The sequence below is a fragment of the Molothrus ater genome, chromosome 28 (genome assembly GCF_012460135.2).
Source record: "Molothrus ater isolate BHLD 08-10-18 breed brown headed cowbird chromosome 28, BPBGC_Mater_1.1, whole genome shotgun sequence".
Classification (NCBI taxonomy): Eukaryota; Metazoa; Chordata; class Aves; order Passeriformes; family Icteridae; genus Molothrus; species Molothrus ater.
The window spans coordinates 1,167,487-1,189,865 of NC_050505.2; the positions used below are offsets into that span (position 1 = coordinate 1,167,487).

Consider the following 22,379-nt stretch of genomic DNA (forward strand, 5'->3'; position numbering starts at 1 on the left):
GCTCCACCATGCTCCAGGGAGCTCCACCACAGCTCCAGGGAGCTCCATCACAGCTCCAGGGAGCTCCACCATGCTCCAGGGAGCTCCATCACAGCTCCAGGGAGCTCCAGCACGCTCCAGGGAGCTCCACCATGCTCCAGGGAGCTCCATCACAGCTCCAGGGAGCTCCACCATGCTCCAGGGAGCTCCACCACAGCTCCAGGGAGCCCTGGGCTCGGGAGGGTTCATCCCCAAACACCTGACACCAAATTCATCCCCAAGCACCAAATTCATCCCCAAACACCTGACACCAAATTCATCCTCAAACACCAAATTCATCCCCAAACACCTGACACCAAATTCATCCACCAAATACCAAATTCATCCCCAAACACCTGATACCAAATTCATCCTCAAACACCAGACACCAAATTCATCCACCAAATACCAGAAACCAAATTCATCCCCAAGCACCAGACACCAAATTCATCCCCAAGCACCAAATTCATCCCTAACACCAGACTCCAAATTCATCCCCAAACACCAGAAACCAAATTCATCTCCAAACACCAAATTCATCCCCAAACACCAGACTCCAAATCCATCCACCAAACACCAGAGGTTTATGTCCAAAAAGGAGACAGAGGAGTCCTGGTACTTTAAGCAAATAAGAGGAGAGGCCATGGGGGTCTCAAATTTTTGGAGGATGCAGACTCCTTTTAATCCTAATTTCTCTCTCTCATTCCCCACTGGCTGAGGTACTTGAGAGGCACAGACTTCCCAAATCACCTAATACAGACCCCCTTCTAATCTATCCCCCCTTTGTCTTTTCCTTGTGTCCATCAGTGGAATTCCTATGGAATTTATGGTTCCTCCCATTGTTTCTTTCATCTCTCAGTATCCAGTTTTATTCATCAGCAGGCCCCCAGCTTGTTTGTAAAGACAAATCCCTCATTCCTTTCACTGGTGCCCTGAATTAAGGAATGTTCCACCCCCAGGAACATCCCATGACTCAGGGCACGGTGGATTTTTGTCGGGATGTTCAATTTGAGGACCAGGAATTTCTTCCCTAACCTTAATGAGTCTCTTGGGGCCAGACTGGAATTCTGTGACTTAAAAAGATTCCCTGGAAAAAAAAGCCTGAGGATGATGAGTTTGACCTTTTGATCAGGCAGCTGTTCCTGAGCAAAAGGTCAAACTCAGCATCCCAGTAATTAATTCTTAACAACTCATCATTGTTCCAGTAATTAATTCCTAATTATCTCATCTGCTGCTCTGAAATTCCCTTTGAGTTCTCCAGAACCACACCATGATGTAATGCATTACTAGAAGGTTCCTGGCAAAAAATGAGTCCTGGAGTCAGACTTCAAACGCTCCAATTTAAGAGCAGGACAGTAATTTAGCTCATTATAAATAGAAGGGCATTTGAACAGCTCAGAGCCAGGTTTGGGTTTGGATTTCCTGTCTTTGGGAGTTGGTTTAAATCCCAAAAAGTGGTCAAAGGTGAACTGAAACCACCTGGTGATTCCCACAGCCTGCTCCCGGGCTGGAAATCAAAAAAAAAAAATTAAAAAAAAAAATACACCAAATCGTTGTTGTCAGAATAAAAAAATTTAAAATTAAAATTTTAAAAAATTAAACCAAACCCTTGTTGTGAAAATAACCAAAGAAAAAACAAAAAAAAAAAAATCAGAAGACACCATGACCTTGTGGGAATAACCAAAAAAAGACACCAAATCCTTGTTGTGAGAATAACAAAAATAAAGACAGCAAACCCTTGGGAGAATAATTTAAAAAAAATGACACCAAGCCCTTGTTGTGAGAATAATCACAAAAAAAAAAAAAAAAAAAGACACCAAATCCTTTTTGTAAGAGTAACAAAAAAAATTACACCAAATCTTTGTTGTGAGAAAAAAGAAATGGGGGAAATTTTGAGACTAAAGGAATGGGGGAAATTTTGAGACTAAAGGAATGGGGCAAAATTTGAAAAGAAAGGAATGGGGGAAATTTTGAGAATAAAGGAATGGGGGAAATTCCTTCAGCTTAGAGAAGGGGAGAGAAGGAAAAAACACGTGGGTGTCCTGAGTCTGGGAAGCTTTAAAACTTGGCCAAATCCACTGGATTTGCCAAAAACTCTCTTTGTGGCGGGCTGGAATTTGCTGATGTGTTTAAGGGCATGTAGGAAACAGCTTCATCATCCTGGGGCTGCCACGTGCGGGAGGAGAACGTGGAACGCGCTGTTCCACAGCCTGGAATCTCCTCTGCCTTCCCACACGCTTCCCTTTCCATTTCTTTTTTCTTTCCCTTCTGCTCATCCATCAGTGCTCCCTGTCAGGAGTGTCCCTTGGGATGGGTGATGTCCCTCCAGCAGCCAGAGGGTCCCGTTTTGGTTGGAAAAGGAGATTTTTCTGGCCCTGGATGCTCAGGGAGCTCTCCAAGCTCTCCACGCTGTGTCCCTGCTTACATTTTATTCTGTTCCAGCTGCACCCCAGGGAATTTGGGTTTTCTCAGGGTGCTTTGAAGGAGCAGCTTCACCAGGGGTGTGGGAGGTTGGATTTCACAGCTAAATCAGCTCCCAGAGGCTGAACTGGGAGTCCCAGTTCACAGCATTCACAGAATTCACAAAATTCACAGAATTCACAGAATTCACAGAATCCCCAGGTTGGAAGAGACCTTCAACATCATCGAGTCCAACCTAGCCCCAACACCTCACCCAAACCCTGGCACCCAGTGCCACATCCAGGCTTTGTTAAACACACCCAGGGATGGTGACTGCACCACCTCCCTGGGCAGAACATTACAGAACTTCATCACTCTTTCCATAAAACCTTTTTTCCTAATATCCAACCTGTATTTCCCTTGGCACAGCTTTGAGACTGTGTGCTCTGCTTCTGTCAGTGCTGCCTGGAGAAAGTTAAGACAAAGTGGGAGAGCAGTGGCTTCCACAGAGCTCAGGGTGTGGGAGGAGGATCCATCCACCTTTCATGGACCCAGATTAAACAATTCACCCTTATTTCCACAAGAGGATGAGACACTGAGCCCAGAGCTCATGGATGTGGTATTTTCAGAGACCCCCACTGAAGGCAGGAGTGATGAATCTGACTCCATGTTTTCACGAGGCTAATTGATTATTTTATGATCTATAGTGTATCAAAGAATGCTATACTAAACTATTCTAAAGAATACAGAAAGGATACAGACAGAAGGCTAAAAGATAATAAAGAAAAACTGGTGACTCCTTCCAGAGTCCCAACACAGCCTGACTGTGATTGGTCATTAAATGAAAACAATTCACATGTTGGATAAACAATCTCCAACCACATTCCAAAGCAGCAAAACACAGGAGAAGCAAATCAGAGAATTATTGTTTTAATTTTTTTTTTTTTTTTGAGGCTTCTCATCTTCCCAGGAGAAGAATCCTGGACAAAGAGATTTTTCAGAAAATATGACAGTGACACATGGATGTGTTGATATCCTGGGAGGGAGAACATGGAATTAAACCCCAAGGAGTAGGTGAAGGCAAATGTTGGATGGACAAGCCTAATCCTGGGGGTTTTTAAGTGCAATGGCATGGAAGGAAATGCAATTTTCCTCACATTTCAACATTTGGCTCCATTTCTGTGCCCCCATGTGCTATCATTTCCCCAAGAAGAGCAGCCCTGCCAGGGTTCTCTGTCTCAGAGAGGCCCTGCCCTTGTCCTTTGTCATCTTTGTCATCCTTGTCATCCCACTGGAGTGGCTTTGCCAGGCTGGGAATGTTGGCCTGGCTCCCCCCTGCATTCCTGGAGCTTCTCCCTCCAGTTCTGGTCAGGGCTTTATCCCCCTCAGCCCTTTGGTGGCTGCAGAATGACTGGGAAGTGCTGCCAGCTCCAGATGGGAACCACAGACAGGATTTTAATGAGAGAGGCAAAAACAAAGGACAAAATTCCCATTCCCAGCAGCCTCCCCCAGGAATGTCCCCCCACCCTGTCCAGCTGTGGTGTGAGGGATGGACACAGGGCTGGCCAAGTTGGCCAAACCCCATTAACAAATTGTGGGTGAAATTAAACCCAACACATTCACATCTCTGCCTTGTTATTCTTTCTAACCAGTTTTGGAAGCAGGAGCTGAGTTTTGCAGGAGGATCATTCCCTTCCATGCTTTTCTGATGGAAATTTCAATTTTCTGCTGCTGCTTATCCTGGGAAGACCCAAATTATTCCATTTTTCTGCCAGCACCTCAAGCCCATTCTCTGCAATTGTTCTCTGCTGTTTCCCTCAGTGCTGGAATCCTCAACCTGCCCCAGATTTCTTTTCCTGACTCCTCATCCACCCTGGGCATGTTTCATTCACAGCCAACGTGTCAATGTCCCAGTTCTATGTCAGGAATGTCAGGCCTTGACTGGAAGCAGATTCCAGCACAAAGACCCAGCCAGAAGGTCACAATTTGTGAATCCCTACAGCTGAAGTTTGTAAATTATGAAACAGTGGAAACTTGGTTTTTTCCTGGGATTCTTGCATGCTTGAGTTGCAGAGAATACTGGAAAGAATTTAACGGTGAAATGATAACAATAATTTCACAGATTTTTGGTTTATTTTTACAAAAAAATCAGCAGATTTTTTCCAAGTTTTGAATGCTGGAGGTCACTGTGGGGTTCACAACCTGCTGGGGTATCCCCTCACCACACAAAAGGACTTTTTTCCCTATTTTTTTCCCAAGGAATGGGTCCCATCCACCTGAACGAGATCGACTGCACAGGCTTTGAGAAGTCGGTCACGGACTGCAAGTTCAACACCGAGTCCCAGGGCTGCAACCATGAGGAAGATGCTGCTGTGAGGTGCAATGTGCCAGCCATGGGCTTCCAGAACCAGGTGAGGAGCTGAGGGATCCGGGTGGGAGGGAATTTTGGCTGGGAATTTTGGGCAGGAATTGGGCAGGAATCATTTCACCCAAGCCATGAGTATTTAATTCAGGTTTTACCTAAAAAAGGAGGGGAAATGAGGATGAGTGTCCCATTTTATGTGGGTTTTGTGCTCCCCTGAACTCGTCTCATGTGGTGTTTGCAGGGGTCCCAGGACGAGGGAAGAGATGAGAATCTTGACTTCATGTTTCAGGAGGCTGATTTATTATTTTATTATATATATTATATTAAAAAATATATATTAAAACTATACTAAAATAATAGAAGAAAAGATTTCATCAAAAGGCTTGCAAGGAAAGGAATGGAATGATAATAAAATCTTGTGGCTGGCCAGAGAGTCCGAAACAGCTGGACTGTGATTGGCCATCAATTAGAAACAACCACATGAGACCAATCAAAGATGCACCTGTGGCATTCCATAGCAGCAGATAATTATTGTTTTTCTTTTCCTCTGAGGCTTCTCAGCTTCTCAGGAGAAAAATCCTGGCAAAGGGATTTTTCATAAAATATCATGGCGACAGTCTCAGAGTCCTGAAATGAGGAAGGCCAGGTTTGAAGGAGTTTGGAGCAACCTGGGATGATCCAAGGTCCCTGCCCATGGCAGGAGGTGGCACTGGATGACTTTTAACCCAATTTTCAACCTTTTCCAAGGCAACTATTCCATGATTCTGTGCTAGCTGCATGAACCAGACACAGATTCCTCTGAGTGCTCCGTCCAAAGGTCTGAAGGAGCAGGGAAGGAAAGCTTTCCCAGGGAATTCCTGCAGCTGGTCCAACCCATTGAACTGCCAGGCTTGGCTGGACCATCCCCTGCCAAGGTGGGAGAGGAGCTGAACTCCCTGAGCTCAAACCCAGGGGAGACTCCCAGTGCTGTTCCAGGCCTGGATGGTTTCCCATGGCCTTCCCCTTGGGGACCCCCTCCTGATCCCACACAAAGGTGGGACACGGTGCTGCACAGCCAGAGTGCCCTGAGTCATTTCCCTTTGAAAGATTTGGGAATGTGTTCATCTTTTCCTGACTCCTCATCAACCCTGGGGATGTTTCATTCACAGCCAACGTGTCAATGTCCCAGTTCTATGTCAGGAATGTCAGGCCTTGACTGGAAGCAGATTCCAGCACAAAGACCCAGCCAGAAGGTCACAATTTGTGAATCCCTACAGGTCAATCCCTACAGGTCAATCCCCCCAAAAGCTCTCCTTTTTGCCTGTCAGAATTCCCACTGTGGATGGGAAATCCCTCACCAGGGGTTCTCCAGCTCCGTGTTCAAGGGGGAGTTTTCTGCTGTGCAGCACCCAGGTCACTTCCAGCCAGGGACATCGATGATTCCAAACTTTTGGGGGAAAAAACCTCCTTCCCCACCTGTTGCACTCTCCCTTGGAAGTTTGCAGTGGATTTAGGGGTTCTGTGTCCCGCAGCTTCGCCTGAGCGGGGGCCGCAACCCCTACGAGGGCCGTGTGGAGGTGCTGGCCGAGCGCAACGGGACCCTGAGGTGGGGCACGGTCTGCAGCCACAACTGGGGCACCGTGGAGGCCATGGTGGTGTGCAGGCAGCTGGGGCTGGGCTTTGCCAGCCACGCCTTCCAGGTGAGCCCTGTCACACCCCTAAACCTAACCCCAAAACAAACCCTAAACCTAAACCTAACCCCAAACATAACCCTAACCCTAAACGTAACCTTAAACCTAACCTTAACCCCAACCTTAAACCTAACCCCAACCCTAACCCTAACCCTAAACCTAAACCTAACCACAACCTTAACCCTAACCTTAACCCTCACCCTAACCTTAACCCTAATATTAACCCTAACCCAGCCCCTGCCTGGGCCTCACATCTGGATGGGTGGGCTGGGGGTGCTGGAGGAGGAGGAGGAGGAGGAGGAAGGGTCATTCCAAAAGGAGCTTCAAGAGTTACAGGAATATTTACCAATACAGTCAGACAGGACCTGCCTGAGCTTGTCTGGCCCTTGGTGCTGAACCAAACAGCAGCACTGTGGTGTTTCACCCCACAGACACTTTTGGCTGGCTGGGTGTGTGGTGTTTCACCCCACAGACACTTTGGGCTGCCTGGGTGTGTGGTGTTTCACCCCACAGACACTTTGGGCTGCCTGGGTGTGTGGTGTTTCACCCCACAGACACTTTGGGCTGCCTGGGTGTGTGGTGTTTCACCCCTCAGACACTCTTTCCTGCCTGGGTGTGTGGTGTTTCACCCCACAGACACTCTTTCCTGCCTGGCTGTGTGGTGTTTCACCCCACAGACACTTTGGGCTGCCTGGGTGTGTGGTGTTTCACCCCACAGACACTCTTTCCTGCCTGGGTGCTGCAGCTGGGCCCTGCAGACAAGTCCAGGCCTGCAGGAGCTCTGGTGCTGCTGGGATGGAGCTTCCCCCCATAACAGGGGCTGCTCCTCAGGTTTCCCTCTGTGGAGAAGCTTTCAGGCCATGGTGAAAGAAAGGAGTCGGTTCTGAGGGAGGGTTTGGATCCAGAGCTTTATTCTGGCCCTCAGGCCTCTGAATGCAGCACCAGCTCCCACAGAACTCCCTGAGCCCGTGGCTGCTGCTCCTTTGAACCCCGGGGAGAGGGGCAGGGAAGGGGCAGGGAGCCACCAAGCAGGGACAGGAGGGGAGGGACAAAGGGACAAAGGACACCTGGATGGCCCAGGGCCCCCCAGGGGTAGAGGGCATCCTTTGGATCTGCCCAATCACTCGAGGCCCTTCTGGAATGCCAAGACTGACAGACAGTGCTGGGAGGGGAAGGAGAGGTGACTGACACACCTGGCAGGGAATTATCAGGGAGGGATCTGAGGTTCTGCAGTAAACTTGAAATCACATTGCAATGAAGAGTGGAACTGGAAAGACCTTGAGAGTAAAATCTCATTGTACAACACTGTGGAGGTGGGGATTTGGAGTAGATGGAGCTCTGGAGGATAAAAAGTGAAGGAACTTGATCAGGAACTGGAATGATGGCATAGGAAGGAATGGCTTCCTACTGCCAGAGGACAGGGTTGGAGGGAATACTGGGAATAAATTCTGCCCTGGGGCTGTGGTGAGGTCCTGGGATGGAATTCCCAGAGGAGCTGTGGTTGTCCCATCCCTGGAAGTGTCCAAGGCCAGCTTGGAGCCACCTGGGACAGTGGAAGGTGTCCCTGCCCATGGCAGGGGTGGAATGGGATGGGATTTAAGGTCCATATTCCCATATGGTGAATTGTTCCCCACCAGGCTTTTCCTGCTCACACTCAGAGTAGGATTAGATTGGATATTCAGGAGAAATCCTTCCCTGGGATGGTGGGGAGGGGCTGGAATGGATTCTCTATAGAAGCTGTGGCTGCCCCATCCCTGGAAATGTCCAAGGCCAGGTTGGACAGGGCTTGGAGCAACCTGGGGTAGTGGGAGGTGTCCCTGCCCAGGTGGGACTGGATGAGTTTTAAGATTTTTAAGGATTTGGTGATAAACATTCTGCTTCCCTGAGTTCTCTGTTGTTTTCTCACAGCTCAGGTTTCCTGACATTCACCAATCCCTACTTGGGCTGGTGGCTGCATGCAGGTTCTTGTCCCTCCCTGAAATGCAGAGGTCAGGTTCAAACTGGGGTCAGGTCTCCTGAAAAAATGAGATTTTGCTTCTGGAGTTGCTCTGGTGCTGCCCTGGGTGCAGCCCCATGAATTGTTGGTATTCCCTGCTCCTCCCTGCCCCAAACCCTCCCTGCTTCTGCATGGCCAGGAATGACACCTCAGTTCTGCCCCACCCCTGGGAGTGTCCCAGGCCAGGCTGGACAGGGCTTGGAGTGAGCTGGGCTGGTGGAAAGTGTTCCTGCCCATGGGATGAGCAATCCAAACCATTCCATGACCTCTGCCACCCTGGGCTCATGGACAGATCCCAACCATTCTCCATGGCCAGGGAGGGATCTGCAGATCCTCAGGGGACACTCAGGGCTTGGACACCCAGCAGGAAGGAGGCTGGAGCTGCCCACGTGCTGCTGGAGCCATTCCCTGCTCCAGCTGCTTCCTCCAGCTGATTTCCCCCCATCAAACCCCGGGAGCTGAGGATCTCCACATCCCTGAGCGTGGCCTTTCCGACTGCCTGGCTCTGTTGACACAGCCCTGGGAGTCCAGCGAGGAAAAGGCATTTTTTCCCTGAGCTGAGGCTGCTGGAATTTGGAACAGAAAAGGCTCTTTTACTGCCCCAGCTCTGGAGCATAAAGCCCCAGTGTGCAGAACAGGGCAGCCCTGTGTGCTCCCAGCCTTCCCAAACAGCCGGGGGCAACGGGAGCTGGGGGACACCGGGGGTTTCTTTTCCTGGAAACTGCTCCCAGCCCGGGCACGGACACATCTCAGAGGATTTTTTTAGATTCTTTCTCCCCTCCCCTTCTCCCACGTTTTGGGGTTTGGGAGTTGATGTTGTGTCATTCCCATGAGTTTGGTAAAACTGGGGGAGGATGAGAGGAGAGGAAGTTTCATCAGGAACTGGAATGGTGGGACAAGGAGGAATGGCTTCCCACTGCCAGAGGACAGAGTTAGATGGGATATTGGGAATAAATTTCCCACTGCCAGAGGACAGAGTTAGATGGGATATTGGGAATAAATTCATCCCTGGAACAGTGGCGAGGTCCTGGGATGAAATTCCCAGAGAAGCTGTGGCTGCCCCTGGATCCCTGGAAGTGCCCAAAACCAGGTTTAAACAACCTGGGATAGTGAGAGGTGTCCCTCTCCATGGCATGGGGTGGGACTGGATGGGATTCAAGGTTTTTAAGAATTTGGTGACAAAACTTCAGCTTCCCTGAGTCCCCTGTTGAACCATCCTTTGTCAAGATCCTCCTGGATAATGTGGGGTCTTGCCCTGATCTTCCCTGGTGGGAGAATCCCCACTTCAGGCAGGTAGATATTCCCCTAAGAGCCACTAACCCCCAAGGAATGAGTGAAATGCCTTTACCTGCCTTTTTTTATGCCCAGGAAACATGGTACTGGCACGGGGACGTCAGCGCCGACGACGTGGTGATGAGCGGGGTGAAGTGCTCGGGGACAGAGATGTCCCTGTCCCACTGCCGGCACGACGGCGCCCACGTGTCCTGCCCCAGGGGAGGGGGACGCTTCGGGGCTGGCGTGTCCTGCTCCGAGAGTGAGTGGCCCGGGATCTACTCCCTGGGCAAGGGGGATGTGCAGGAGAACGGGGGGACCTGGATACGTCAAAACAACGCGGAATTTTAACTCCCTGAGAGGTTCTGGCTGTGGCTGCCCCGCCCCTGGGAGCGTCCAAAGGCAGCTTGGAGCGAGCTGGGATTGTGGAAGGTGTCCCTGCCTGGGGTGGGGTGGGGTGGGATGGGATGGGATCCATGGGATGGGATGGGATGGGATGGGATCCATGGGATCCATGGGATGGGATCCGTGGGATGGGATGGGATGGGATGGGATGCGATGGAATGGGATGGGATGGGATTCATGGGATGGGATCCATGGGATGGGATGGGATTCATGGGATGGGATTCATGGGATTCATGGGATGGGACGGGATTCATGGGATGGGATCCATGGGATGGGATCCATTGGATGAGATCCATGGGATGGGATCCATGGGATCCATGGGGTGGGATCCAGGGGATGGGATGGGATCCATGGGATGGGATCCATGGGATGAGATCCATGGGATGAGATCCATGGGATCCATGGGGTGGGATCCATGGGATCCATGGGATGGGATCCATGGGATGGGATGGGATCCATGGGATGGGATGGGATGGCACAGCACAGCACGGCACGGCATGGCATGGCATGGGATTTAAGGTCAACTACTCCCATATGGTCAATGGTTCCCCCCCAGGCTTTTCCTACTCAAACTCAAGAGTAAGATTAATTTGGATATTCAGGAGAAATTGTTCTTTTTGAGAGTGGCGAGGGAACTTAATCAGGAGCTGGAATTATGGGATAGGAAGGAATGGCTTCCTACTGCCAGAGGACAGGGTTGGAGGGAATACTGGGAATAAATTCTGCCCTGGGGCTGTGGTGAGGTCCTGGGATGGAATTCCCAGAGGAGCTGTGGTTGTCCCATCCCTGGAAGTGTCCAAGGCCAGCTTGGAGCCACCTGGGACAGTGGAAGGTGTCCCTGCCCATGGCAGGGGTGGAATGGGATGGGATTTAAGGTCCATATTCCCATATGGTGAATTGTTCCCCACCAGGCTTTTCCTGCTCAAACTCAGAGTAGGATTAGATTGGATATTCAGGAGAAATCCTTCCCTGGGAGGGTGGGGAGGGGCTGGAATGGATTCTCTATAGAAGCTGTGGCTGCCCCATCCCTGGAAATGTCCAAGGCCAGGTTGGAAAGGTGTTGGAGCAACCTGGGGTAGTGGGAGGTGTTGGGGCTGGAAGTGCCTGATCTTTAAAACCCCTTCCCAGCCAAACCATTTCATGGCCCTCCAATTAGCACTGAGTGAGTCTGATTAGCATTCCATGTCAGGTCATTCCATGGCACTCTGATTAGCATTGAGTGAGCCTGAGGAGCTCGGTGGCAGAACCATCCTGCACCTCCAGCAGCCACTTTCATATTGGAATATCACCAATATTGTGGGCAGGACGTGCCTTGGCTTGTGTGACCCTTGCTGCTGAACCAAACAGCAGCACTGTGGTGTTTCACCCCTCAGACACTTTTGCCTGCCTGGGTGTGTGGTGTTTCACCCCACAGACACTTTTGCCTGCCTGGGTGTGTGGTGTTTCACCCCACAGACACTTTGGGCTGCCTGGGTGTGTGGTGTTTCACCCCACAGACACTTTGGGCTGCCTGGGTGTGTGGTGTTTCACCCCACAGACACTTTGGGCTGCCTGGGTGTGTGGTGTTTCACCCCACAGACACTTTTGCCTGCCTGGGTGCTGCAGCTGGGCCCTGCAGACAAGTCCAGGCCTGCAGGAGCTCTGGTGCTGCTGGGATGGAGCTTCCCCCCATAACAGGGGCTGCTCCTCAGGTTTCCCTCTGTGGAGAAGCTTTCAGGCCATGGTGAAGGAAAGGAGTCGGTTCTGAGGGAGGCTTTGGATCCAGAGCTTTATTCTGGCCCTCAGGCCTCTGAATGCAGCACCAGCTCCCACAGAACTCCCTGAGCCCGTGGCTGCTGCTCCTTTGAACCCCGGGGAGAGGGGCAGGGAAGGGGCAGGGAGCCACCAAGCAGGGACAGGAGGGGAGGGACAAAGGGACAAAGGACACCTGGATGGCCCAGGGCCCCCCAGGGGTAGAGGGCATCCTTTGGATCTGCCCAATCACTCGAGGCCCTTCTGGAATGCCAGGACAGACAGACAGTGCTGGGAGGGGAAGGAGAGGTGACTGACACACCTGGCAGGGAATTATCAGGGAGGGATCCGAGGTTCTGGGGTAAATTCTGAAATCACACCGCAACGCTTTCGGGGTGATTTTATTTCATTTAAACCACCCATCCCTCACCGCAGCCGCCCCTGACCTGGTGCTGAACGCGGAGCTGGTGGAGCAGACGGCCTACCTGGAGGACAGGCCCATGTTCCTGCTGCAGTGTGCCCTGGAGGAGAACTGCCTCGCCAGCTCGGCCCACAACACCTCACTGACCTCAGGCTACCGGCGCCTGCTGCGCTTCAGCTCCCAGATCCACAACAACGGCCAGTCCGACTTCAGGCCCAAGAACGGCCGCCACGCCTGGGTGTGGCACGACTGCCACCGGTGGGTGCCACACCCGGGCTCCCTGTCACCCTCCAGCCCCTCCTGCTGCCACGGGGAAATCTTGTCCCAGCTTTGTCCCAGCTTTGTCCCAGCTTTGTCCCGGTTTTGTCCCAGCTTTCTCCTGATTTTGTCCCAGCTTTCTCCTGGTTTTGTCCCAGTTTTGTTCAAATTTTTTCCTGGTTTTGTCCTGATCTTTTCCTGATTTTGTCCTGGTTTTGTCTCAGTTTTGTCCCAGCTTTGTCCTGGTTTTGTTGTGGTTTTGTCCTGGTTTTGTCCCGATTTTGTCCTGGTTTTTTCCCGGCTTTGTCCCAGCTTTGTCCCGGTTTTGTCCCGGTTTTGTCCCGGTTTTGTCCCAGTTTTGTCCTGGTTTTGCCCTAGCTTTGTCCCAGCTTTGTCATGATTTTGTCATGGTTTTGTCCTGGTTTTGTCCCAGCTTTGTCCCAGTTTTGTCCCAGTTTTGTCCTGGTTTTTTCCCAGCTTTGTCCCAGTTTGTTCCGGTTTGCCCCTCAGTTTGGTGGTTGTAAGCAACATTCCCTGGATTTTGGGAATTCGGTCTTCCTTGGGCTCTTTCTTCATTCAGTTCTTAAGCAGTTCAGAATTAGGCGCTGTCTGTGCCCCGCTCTGAGCTGAGCTTTGCAGCTGGGCCCTGCTGGGTCTCAGTGCAGGGCTCCAGGGCTGGGATGGGCATTCCCAGGTGCCATTTGTGGGGTTTTTGTAGGAATTCAGGCCAGGCCTCCAGTCTGTGCCCGTGGGTGGGGTGGGGGGAATTGTCTGGGTCTAAAAACAGCCACTGGCACAGGAGAGGAGGGAAAGGAGAGGAATTGTTTCTGTCTGAGCTGTGTGAAATGGAAAATGGGGGTTTGGAGGGACATTTTGGGGCCCAGGGGAAGGGGTGGTTGTGGTGAATTAGAGATGGAGCAGCTCTGCTGGGAGGAAAGGCTGAGGGAACTGGGAATGTTCACCTGGAGAGGAGACGGCTCCAGGAGAGCTCAGAGCCCCTTGCAGGGCCTGAAGGGGCTGCAGGAGAGCTGCAGAGGGACTGGGGACAAGGGATGGAGGGACAGGACACAGGGAATGGCTTCAAACTGGGAAAAGTGAGACTGGGGTGGATTTTTGGAAGGAATGAGCGTGGGGAGGGGCTGGGATGGAATTCCCAGAGGAGCCGGGGCTGCCCCTGGATCCCTGGAAGTGCCCAAGGGAGAAGAGAAAGCTCCAGGGAGAGCTCAGAGCCCCTTGCAGGGCCTGAAGGGGCTCCAGGAGAGCTGCAGAGGGGCTGGGGGCAAGGGATGGAGGGACAGGACACAGGGAATGGCTCCCACTGGAAAAGGGGAGATTTGGGTGGGATATTGGGAAGGAATGAGCGTGGGGAGGAGCTGGGATGGAATTCCCAGGGAGCTGGGGCTGCCCCTGGATCCCTGAAGTGTCCAAGGTGAGTTTGGAGCACCCTGGGGCAGGGGGAGGTGTCCCTGCCATGACAGGTTGGCTCTGGATGGGATTTAAATCCCTTCCAACCCAAACCATTCCATGATTTTTTCACACCTGGGAGCTGAGTTTGCACAGACAGGACATGGGAACCCTTCACCCACTACATGCAGGTTACCTGAGCAGTTTCTCACCTGGAAAAGGACAAAAAAATGCTGGAATTCTGCAATTTTTTTATGCATCTCAACCCCACTAAAACTCAGCAGCTGGGAGGTGTTTTTGCACTTATTTTTGACAAAATTCATCCCATAAATGCATCATTTTTCAAGGAATTAAGACAGTTTTGGGGAAATTGAGGGGGGAAAGGGAGCTGGAGGCCATCCAGGTGCTTTGCTGTGAAATATGGACTGGTACAAGGTGGATTTTTCCCTTATTTGAGGTAAAAGGCAGTGAAATAATTCCATGCACCCCCTGCTCCTGTCCTGCTTAAAAAACTGGGGAAACACCAGAGTGGTAAATTTTAAATCTTAGAGTTCTTTATAATCTTCCCAAAGAGCTGAGATGTGCAGGTAGCACTGTAAAGGGAGAACTTGGAGCAATTTTGGACACAGTGGAAGGGAGGTGGGATGGGAAAGGGTGAGCAAGAGGCCAGGAGCCATCTGTGCTCCAAACTGGAACCAGTTTAGATGGACAGGGATGAACTCAATCGCTCTTCAATCTTTCCAGTCTGTGAACAGCAGAGTGTAAACATCCCAGGGAGTGACTCAGGCATAGCTCAGAAACTGAGTCAGGCTCGAGAAGCTCAAACTTGCATCGAATTCATTGATTTGAGCCAAATCTGCCTCAAATCAACAGCTCGGCCTTGGCCTTGGGCCTCTGCTCTGCCTCCCGCCCTGGGAGCTCCTGTTTGGATGTGGAAGTAGAGTAAAAATGGGAAAGACCCCAAGCAGGGAGTGAAAAATTATTTCATTTTTCATTCTGGCAGATGGCAACTTCTGGATTTTTTTTTTCTTGTTTTTAGTGAGGGGAAACACAGGAAAAATTTCCTCCCCTTCCCTCTCTGCTCATGCCCCATCTGTAAATCCGTGAGCAATGATGGTGATTGGAAGTGTTTCAGCCTTGATTATTTTTACAGCTGGAAAGGAGTGGATTTATGCCCATTTTTCTTCTTTTTTTGTCCTCTTTTTTTCTTTTTTTTTTTTTTGTTTTTAATTCTTAAGCAACTGGTTCTGAGTTAGGCCCTGTCTGTGCCTCGCTCTGAGCTGACCTTTGCAGCTGGGCCCTGCTGGGTCTCAGTGCAGGGCTCCAGGGCTGAGATGGACATTCCCAAAGCTGGGATTCCCATTCCCAAAGCTGGGATTCCCATTCCCAAAGCTGGGGTGACACAGAGTGGTTTCAGGTCCCACTCCAGTTGTCTCCCTGCTCCCTCATTCCCTGGATTTGCTCCCACTTCCAAGGCTGGGCTCAAATCCAAGGGGTTGCATCAGCATCACCCACTCTGCTGTGCCCAGCCCTGACCACGTGCAGTCCAGCTGGGCTAAAGCTCAGCTTAACTCTCTGCTGAGCCAGCAGTGGGGCTTAAAAAACCCAATGTCCCCGGAGTGCAATCTCACCCGAACCCTGCTGGGTCTGGCTTTGCTAATCAGGGATCTAAACAGGGACTCTGGGCTCTCTCCTGGCCTTTGCTGGAATGTTCCCCAGGCTGGGCTGACACATCCCAGTTTAAAACCAGGAAGTGTCTCCCGGGTGAAAACCCAGCTCTGAGCAGGGTGAAAGAAGCTGCTCCAGCTGTTGTTTTTTTTTTTTGCTGATAAATTCACATTCTGCTGCTTAAAACGTTAATCACTAAAAGCAGCCAGGTCTTGGCAGAGCCAGCTCTGTGTGAAATATTCCTGGGAAATGATGGGGCTGCTCCAAGGAATGATTTTTTTGGTGGATTGTTTGCTTCCTGTCACTATAAAACATTGTGATCCCACAAAAGTTGGAGCAAGGGACTTAATAAATGTCCCAGGCCAGGTTGGACAGGGCTTGGAGCAACCTGGGATAGGGGGAGGTGTCTCTGCCATGGACAGGGACAAAATGATCCTTAAATCCCTCTCCACCCAACCAGTCTGGGATTAGATGTAAATAAATCCCAGGAGGCAGCGGGAGGGGTGATGGAGCCACACAGGATCATCCCCAGGGAATATTTCCTGGGAATTTTCCTCCCCACCCAACCAGTCTGGGATTAAATGTAAATAAATCCCAGGAAGCAGCGGGAGGGGTGATGGAACCACACAGGATCGTCCCCAGGGAATATTTCCTGGCTGGAGTTGTGCCATTCCTGCAGCTCCACTTGGCCTTTCAGCCCTGGTAATTAAAGGGCAATTAATTAGAGGGGTAAATTAATGATCCCTGGGGATAATTGTCCCTGTCTGTCCCCACAGGCACTACCACAGCATGGAGGTGTTCACCCACTACGACCTCCTGAACCTCAATGGCACCAAGGTGGCCGAGGGACACAAGGCCAGCTTCTGCCTGGAGGACACCGAGTGCGAGGCAGGTCTGTGCCAGGGCCCCGTGTCCCAGGAATTCCGTCCCCTTCCCAAGGAGGTGACAGCTCCTGAGGGATCAACAGGGCCTGGCAGGAGCCAGGAACCAGCCCTGGATGGATGGATGGATGGATGGATGGATGGATGGATGGATGGATGGATGGATGGATGGATGATGGATGGATGGATGGATGGATGGATGGATGGATGGATGGATGGATGGATGGATGGGGGATGGATGGATGGATGGATGGATGGATGGATGATGGATGATGGATGGATGGATGGATGGATGGATGGATGGATGGATGGATGGGGGATGGATGGATGGATGGATGGATGGATGGGGGATGGATGGATGGATGGATGGATGGATGGATGGATGGATGGATGATGGATGGATGGATGGATGGATGGATGGATGGATGGATGATGGATGGATGGATGATGGATGGATGGATGGATGGATGGATGGATGGATGGATGATGGATGGATGGGGGATGGATGGATGGATGGATGGATGGATGGGGGATGGATGGATGGATGGATGGATGGATGGATGGATGATGGATGGATGGATGGATGGATGGATGGATGGATGGATGATGGATGGATGGATGGATGGAGGGATGGATGGATGGATGGATGGATGGATGGATGGATGGGGGATGGATGGATGGGGGATGGATGGATGGATGGATGGATGGATGGATGGATGGATGGATGGATGGGGGATGGATGGATGGATGGATGGATGGATGGATGGATGGATGGATGATGGATGGATGGATGGATGGATGGATGGATGGATGGATGGATGGATGATGGATGGATGGTGGATGGATGGATGGATGGATGGATGGATGGATGGATGGATGGATGATGGATGATGGATGGATGGATGGATGGATGGATGGATGGATGGATGGATGGATGGATGGATGGGGGATGGATGGATGGGGGATGGATGGATGGATGGGGGATGGATGGATGGGGGATGGATGGATGGATGGATGGATGGATGGATGGATGGATGGATGGATGGATGGGGGATGGATGGATGGGGGATGGATGGATGGATGGATGGATGGATGGATGGATGGATGATGGATGGATGGGGGATGGATGGATGGGGGATGGATGGATGGATGGATGGATGGATGGATGGATGGATGGATGATGGATGGATGGATGGATGGATGGATGGATGGATGGATGGATGGATGGAGGGATGGATGGATGGATGGATGGATGGATGGATGGATGGATGATGGATGGATGGATGGATGGATGGATGGATGGATGATGGATGGATGGTGGATGGATGGATGATGGATGGATGGATGGATGGATGGATGGATGGATGGATGGATGGATGGATGGATGATGGATGGATGGATGGATGGATGGATGGATGGATGATGGAATAGATCAATGGGATGCATGGATGGATGGATGGATGATGGATGGATGATGGAATAGATCAATGGGATGGATGAATGGATGGATGGATGGGAACCCCCCAGGTCCCCCATTCTCTTTTCCACCCTCAGCTCCCTCCATCCCAGCTCTGAGCTGCTCCAGAAACCCAAATTGTTCATTTTCTGCTCCCCACCCAGTGAGGAATTCCAAAAGAAGCCTCCAACTGCTGAGAGGTGGCAGCTCCTTAAATCCCATCCAAAACACCACCCCTTGAGTTTATCCCTGTCCATGGGGAACAAGCAGGAATTTTCTGGGAATTCTGCTGCGGATTTGACACTTTTTGCCTGGATTCTCCTCCTCTAGACGTGCAGAAGCAGTACGAGTGTGCCAATTTTGGGGAGCAGGGGATCACCGTGGGCTGCTGGGACGTTTATCGGCACGACATCGACTGCCAGTGGATCGACATCACCGACGTCCCCCCCGGGGATTACCTCTTCCAGGTGGGACAGACGGATTTGGGACACCCCTGCTGCTTTTATCCTACCAATCAGATCCAGAATTCACCAAATTGGTTCATTTGACACACCCAGCTTCTGTTTATAAAGGGATTTTATTCCAAGATGCCTTAAAGATAAAGGATTATCCACCAGGATAATCACACAAGGGAAAAATCAGGGCCCATGAGCACAGTTTGGAGATGAAAGTCTTACAAAAAATCCATGTCCAGCTAATCCTGGATAGGCCCAGCCCAGCTGATGTTGTTGACAGTGTTGTCACCCCCCCAAAGCACAGCACCCCTCTTTGAGGCTGGTTGTAAGCAGCATTCCCTGAACTTTGGGATTCCCAGGTGCTGGTTTTGGGGTTTTTGCAGGAATTTGGGCCGGGCCCATGGGGGGAATTGTCTGGGTCCAAAAACAGCCACTGGCACGGGAGAGGAGGGAAAGGAGAGGAATTGTTTCTGTCTGAGCTGTGTGAAATGGAAAATGGGGGTTTGGAGGGACATTTTGGGGCCCAGGGGAAGGGGTGGTTGTGGTGAATTAGAGATGGAGCAGCTCTGCTGGGAGGAAAGGCTGAGGGAACTGGGAATGTTCACCTGGAGAGGAGACGGCTCCAGGAGAGCTCAGAGCTCCTTCCAGAGCCTGAAGGGGCTCCAGGAGAGCTGGAGAGGGACTGGGGACAAGGGATGGAGGGACAGGACCCAGGGAATGGCTCAAACTGGAAAAGGGGAGATTTGGGTGGGATATTGGGAAGGAATGAGTGTGGGGAGGGGCTGGGATGGAATTCCCAGGGAGCTGGGGCTGCCCCTGGATCCCTGAAGGGTCCAAGGTGAGTTTGGAGCACCCTGGGACAGTGGGAGGTGTCCCTGCCATGACAGGGGTGGCTCTGGATGGGATTTGAATCCCTTCCAACCCAAACCATTCCATGATTTTCTGACACCTGGGAGCTGAGTTTGCACAGACAGGACATGGGAACTCTTCACCCACCCACCAGCTGAGCAGGTTCTCACCTGGAAAAGGAACCAAAAATGCTGGAATTCTGCCAGGGAAGCCAGGGAATGGCTTCCACTGCCAGAGGGCAGGGATGGATGGGATTTTGGGATGGAATTCCCAGGGAGCTGTGGCTGCCCCTGGATCCCTGGCAGTGCCCAAGGCCAGGCACTGGGACAGTGGGAGGTGTCCCTGCCATGGCAGGGGTGGCTCTGGATGGGATTTCAGGTCCCTTCCCACCCCAACCATCCCAGGATTCCCTGACTGAGCCTTTATTCCCTGACCTGCCTTTATTCACCTCATTTCTCTCCCTTTACGAAACAAATCCCATTTCCATTTTCTGCTAAGAGAATGCCGTAAAAAACAACTGATTCTGCCAAATCCCCCTTACAACAACCCCACCCCTGTCCCTCCACCCCTCCCAGGTCGTGATCAACCCCAACTATGAGGTGGCAGAGTCGGATTATTCCAACAACGTCATGAAATGCCGGAGCCGCTACGACGGGCAGCGCATCTGGATGTACAACTGCCACATAGGTGAGGGCTGGCATCCCCCAGGCACGCCCCAAGGATTCCTCTCAGACAAGGAATTTCATGTTTCCCTCCCTTGAAAAGCTCTGGTGCAATCCCAGTGTCCTGGGAAATTCCTTCTTCACAAAACCCAATTATTCTGCCGAGCTGGGATCTCATCGGATCACGAATCTTCTCTTGGAAAACAAACAAAGCAGTGGGAAAGAGAATCCCTGCTGTACCAGGCAGGAATTAAAATGTCCCTGGAATGTCAGGGAAATCTCTGTTTTCTTGGAAAAAGTTAAAATATTTATCATTTGGTATTTTTCTTTTTGGTCGTGGAAATATCAAAGCCAAGCTAATTTAAATTTGGCTTCTTCCATTGTCAAAACCATGGAAAATGGAATTAACGTGGGGGTTTTTTAGGACTGTTTTTACCACAGAAAATGAATTAACACAACGCCCTGCCCAGCTGCAAATAAAACCAGCTTTGAAAATTCCCTTCTTCAAGGAATATTTTTCCTGGAAAAAGAAAAAAATCTCCAGATTTTTCTCATTATTTTCTTGGGATTTTAGCAGAAAATTCTGGTCTTGTGTGTCACATTTCAGACTGTGACCTCGTTCAGGAAAGTGAAGCCCATTCCAGCTGCTGCTCGGGCTCTGCAGCTGAGCTGGGAGACATTTCTGGTTGAAAATAAAGGTTTTAACTTTCACTTTCTCCTAATTAGAGAGAAATTAGGGTTCAGTTCTGGTTCAGAGCAGAGCCCTCACACCCTCACAGGCTTTGTTGGGCCTCACTTTTTATTTTTTAAGCACCAAACCAGTGAAATTTGGGTAATTCAGTCCTGCAAACCCACATCCAGCCCTCCTGGGACTCCTGGCTGTGCCAGTTAGGGCAAGATTTAATTAACACTTCATTTAATTAACACTTCATTTAATTAAGCCCCAAACCTTTAAGCCCTTCATTTCCAGGGCACTGGTTCCACCCAGTCCCAGTGTTCCAAAGTGCTTTTCCCTGCTCACCCTGTGCTCTCCTGGTGTTCCCCAGGGTTTTTCCCATTCTCTCCCCATTTTCCAAGGGATTTTCCCTCTCCTGGTGTTCCCCAGGGTTTTTCCCATTCTCTCCCCATTTTCCAAGGGATTTTCCCTCTCCTGGTGTTCCCCAGGGTTTTTCCCTGCTCACCCTGCACTTTCCCAATGTTCCCAAGTGTTTTTCCCATGTTCTCTTGGTCTTCCCAAGGGTTTTCCCCTCTCCCAGTGATCCCAAGGGTTTTTCCCCATGCCCTCCCCATGTTCCCAAGGGTTTTTCCCTCTCCTGCTGTTCCCAGGGAGTTTTCCCCATGCTCTCCCAGTGTTCCCAAGTGCTTTTCCCTCTCTTGGTGATCCCAGGGGTTTTCCCCCATGCTCCACTGTTGTTCCCAAGGGTTTTTCCTGTGCTGTCCCAGTGATCCCAAGGGTTTTCCCACTCCTGGTGTTCCCAAGGGTTTTCCCCATGCTCTCCCCATGTTCCCAAGTGCTTTTCCCTCTCCCAGTGATCCCCAATGTTTTCCCTGCACTCTCCTGCTGTTCCCAAGGGTTTCACCTGTGTTCCCAAGTGTTCTTCCCATCCTCTCCCAGTATTCCCAGGTGTTTTCCCCTCTCCTGGTGTTCCCAAGGGTTATTCCCATGCTCTCCTGTGTTCCCAAGGGTTTTCCCAGTATTCCCAGGTGTTTTTCTCTCTCCTGGTGTTCCCAAGTGTTTTCCCCATGCTCCCCCCATGTTCCAAGTGCTTTTCCCTCTCCCAGTATTCCCAAGTGTTTTCCTTGTGCTTCCCCCCATGTTCCCAAGGGTTTTTTCTATGCTCTCCTGGTGTTCTCAAAGGTTTTCCCTGTGCTCTCCCAGTGTTCCCAAGGGTTTTCCCCATGCTCTCCCCATGTTCCCAAGGGTTTTTCCCTCTCCCAGTGATCCCCAATGTTTTCCCTGCACTCTCCTGCTGTTCCCAAGGGTTTTACCTGTGTTCCCAGGTGGTTTTCCCATTCTCTTCCACTGTTCCCAAATGTTTTTCCCTCTCTCTCCCCTGGTGATCCCAAGGGTTGACCCCATCTTCTCCTGGTGTTCCCAAGGGTTATTCCCATGCTCTCCCCATGTTCACAGGTGTTCTTCCCTCTCCTGATGTTCCCAAGTGTTTTTCCCATCCTCTCCCAGTATTCCCAGGTGTTTTTCCTTCTCCTGGTGATCCCAAGGGTTATTCCCAGTATTTCCAGGTGTTTTCCCCTCTCCTGATGTTCCCAGGGGTTATTCCCATGCTCTCCTGGTGTTCCCAAGGGTTTTTCCCAGTATTCCCAGGTGTTTTCCCCTCTCCTGGTGTTCCCAAGGGTTTTTCCCAGTATTCCCAGGTGTTTTCCCCTCTCCTGATGTTCCCAGGGGTTATTCCCGTGCTCTCCTAGTGATCCCAAGGGTTATTCCCAGTATTCCCAGGTGTTTTTCCCTC

At 51.0% G+C, this 22,379-nt stretch overlaps 1 protein-coding gene across 1 annotated transcript in view; it reads left to right on the plus strand.

The window, feature by feature from the left end:
• Positions 1 to 22,379, plus strand: part of LOXL2 (lysyl oxidase like 2) — a 67,405-nt gene that overhangs the window by 44,529 nt on the left and 497 nt on the right. The window contains exons 7-13 of the mRNA XM_036396754.2: positions 4,678 to 4,829; positions 6,295 to 6,462; positions 9,818 to 9,983; positions 12,293 to 12,536; positions 16,385 to 16,500; positions 18,276 to 18,412; positions 19,825 to 19,936. Coding sequence (XP_036252647.1) covers positions 4,678 to 4,829; positions 6,295 to 6,462; positions 9,818 to 9,983; positions 12,293 to 12,536; positions 16,385 to 16,500; positions 18,276 to 18,412; positions 19,825 to 19,936 — 1,095 coding nt within the window. The remainder of the gene's footprint in view (positions 1 to 4,677; positions 4,830 to 6,294; positions 6,463 to 9,817; positions 9,984 to 12,292; positions 12,537 to 16,384; positions 16,501 to 18,275; positions 18,413 to 19,824; positions 19,937 to 22,379) is intronic.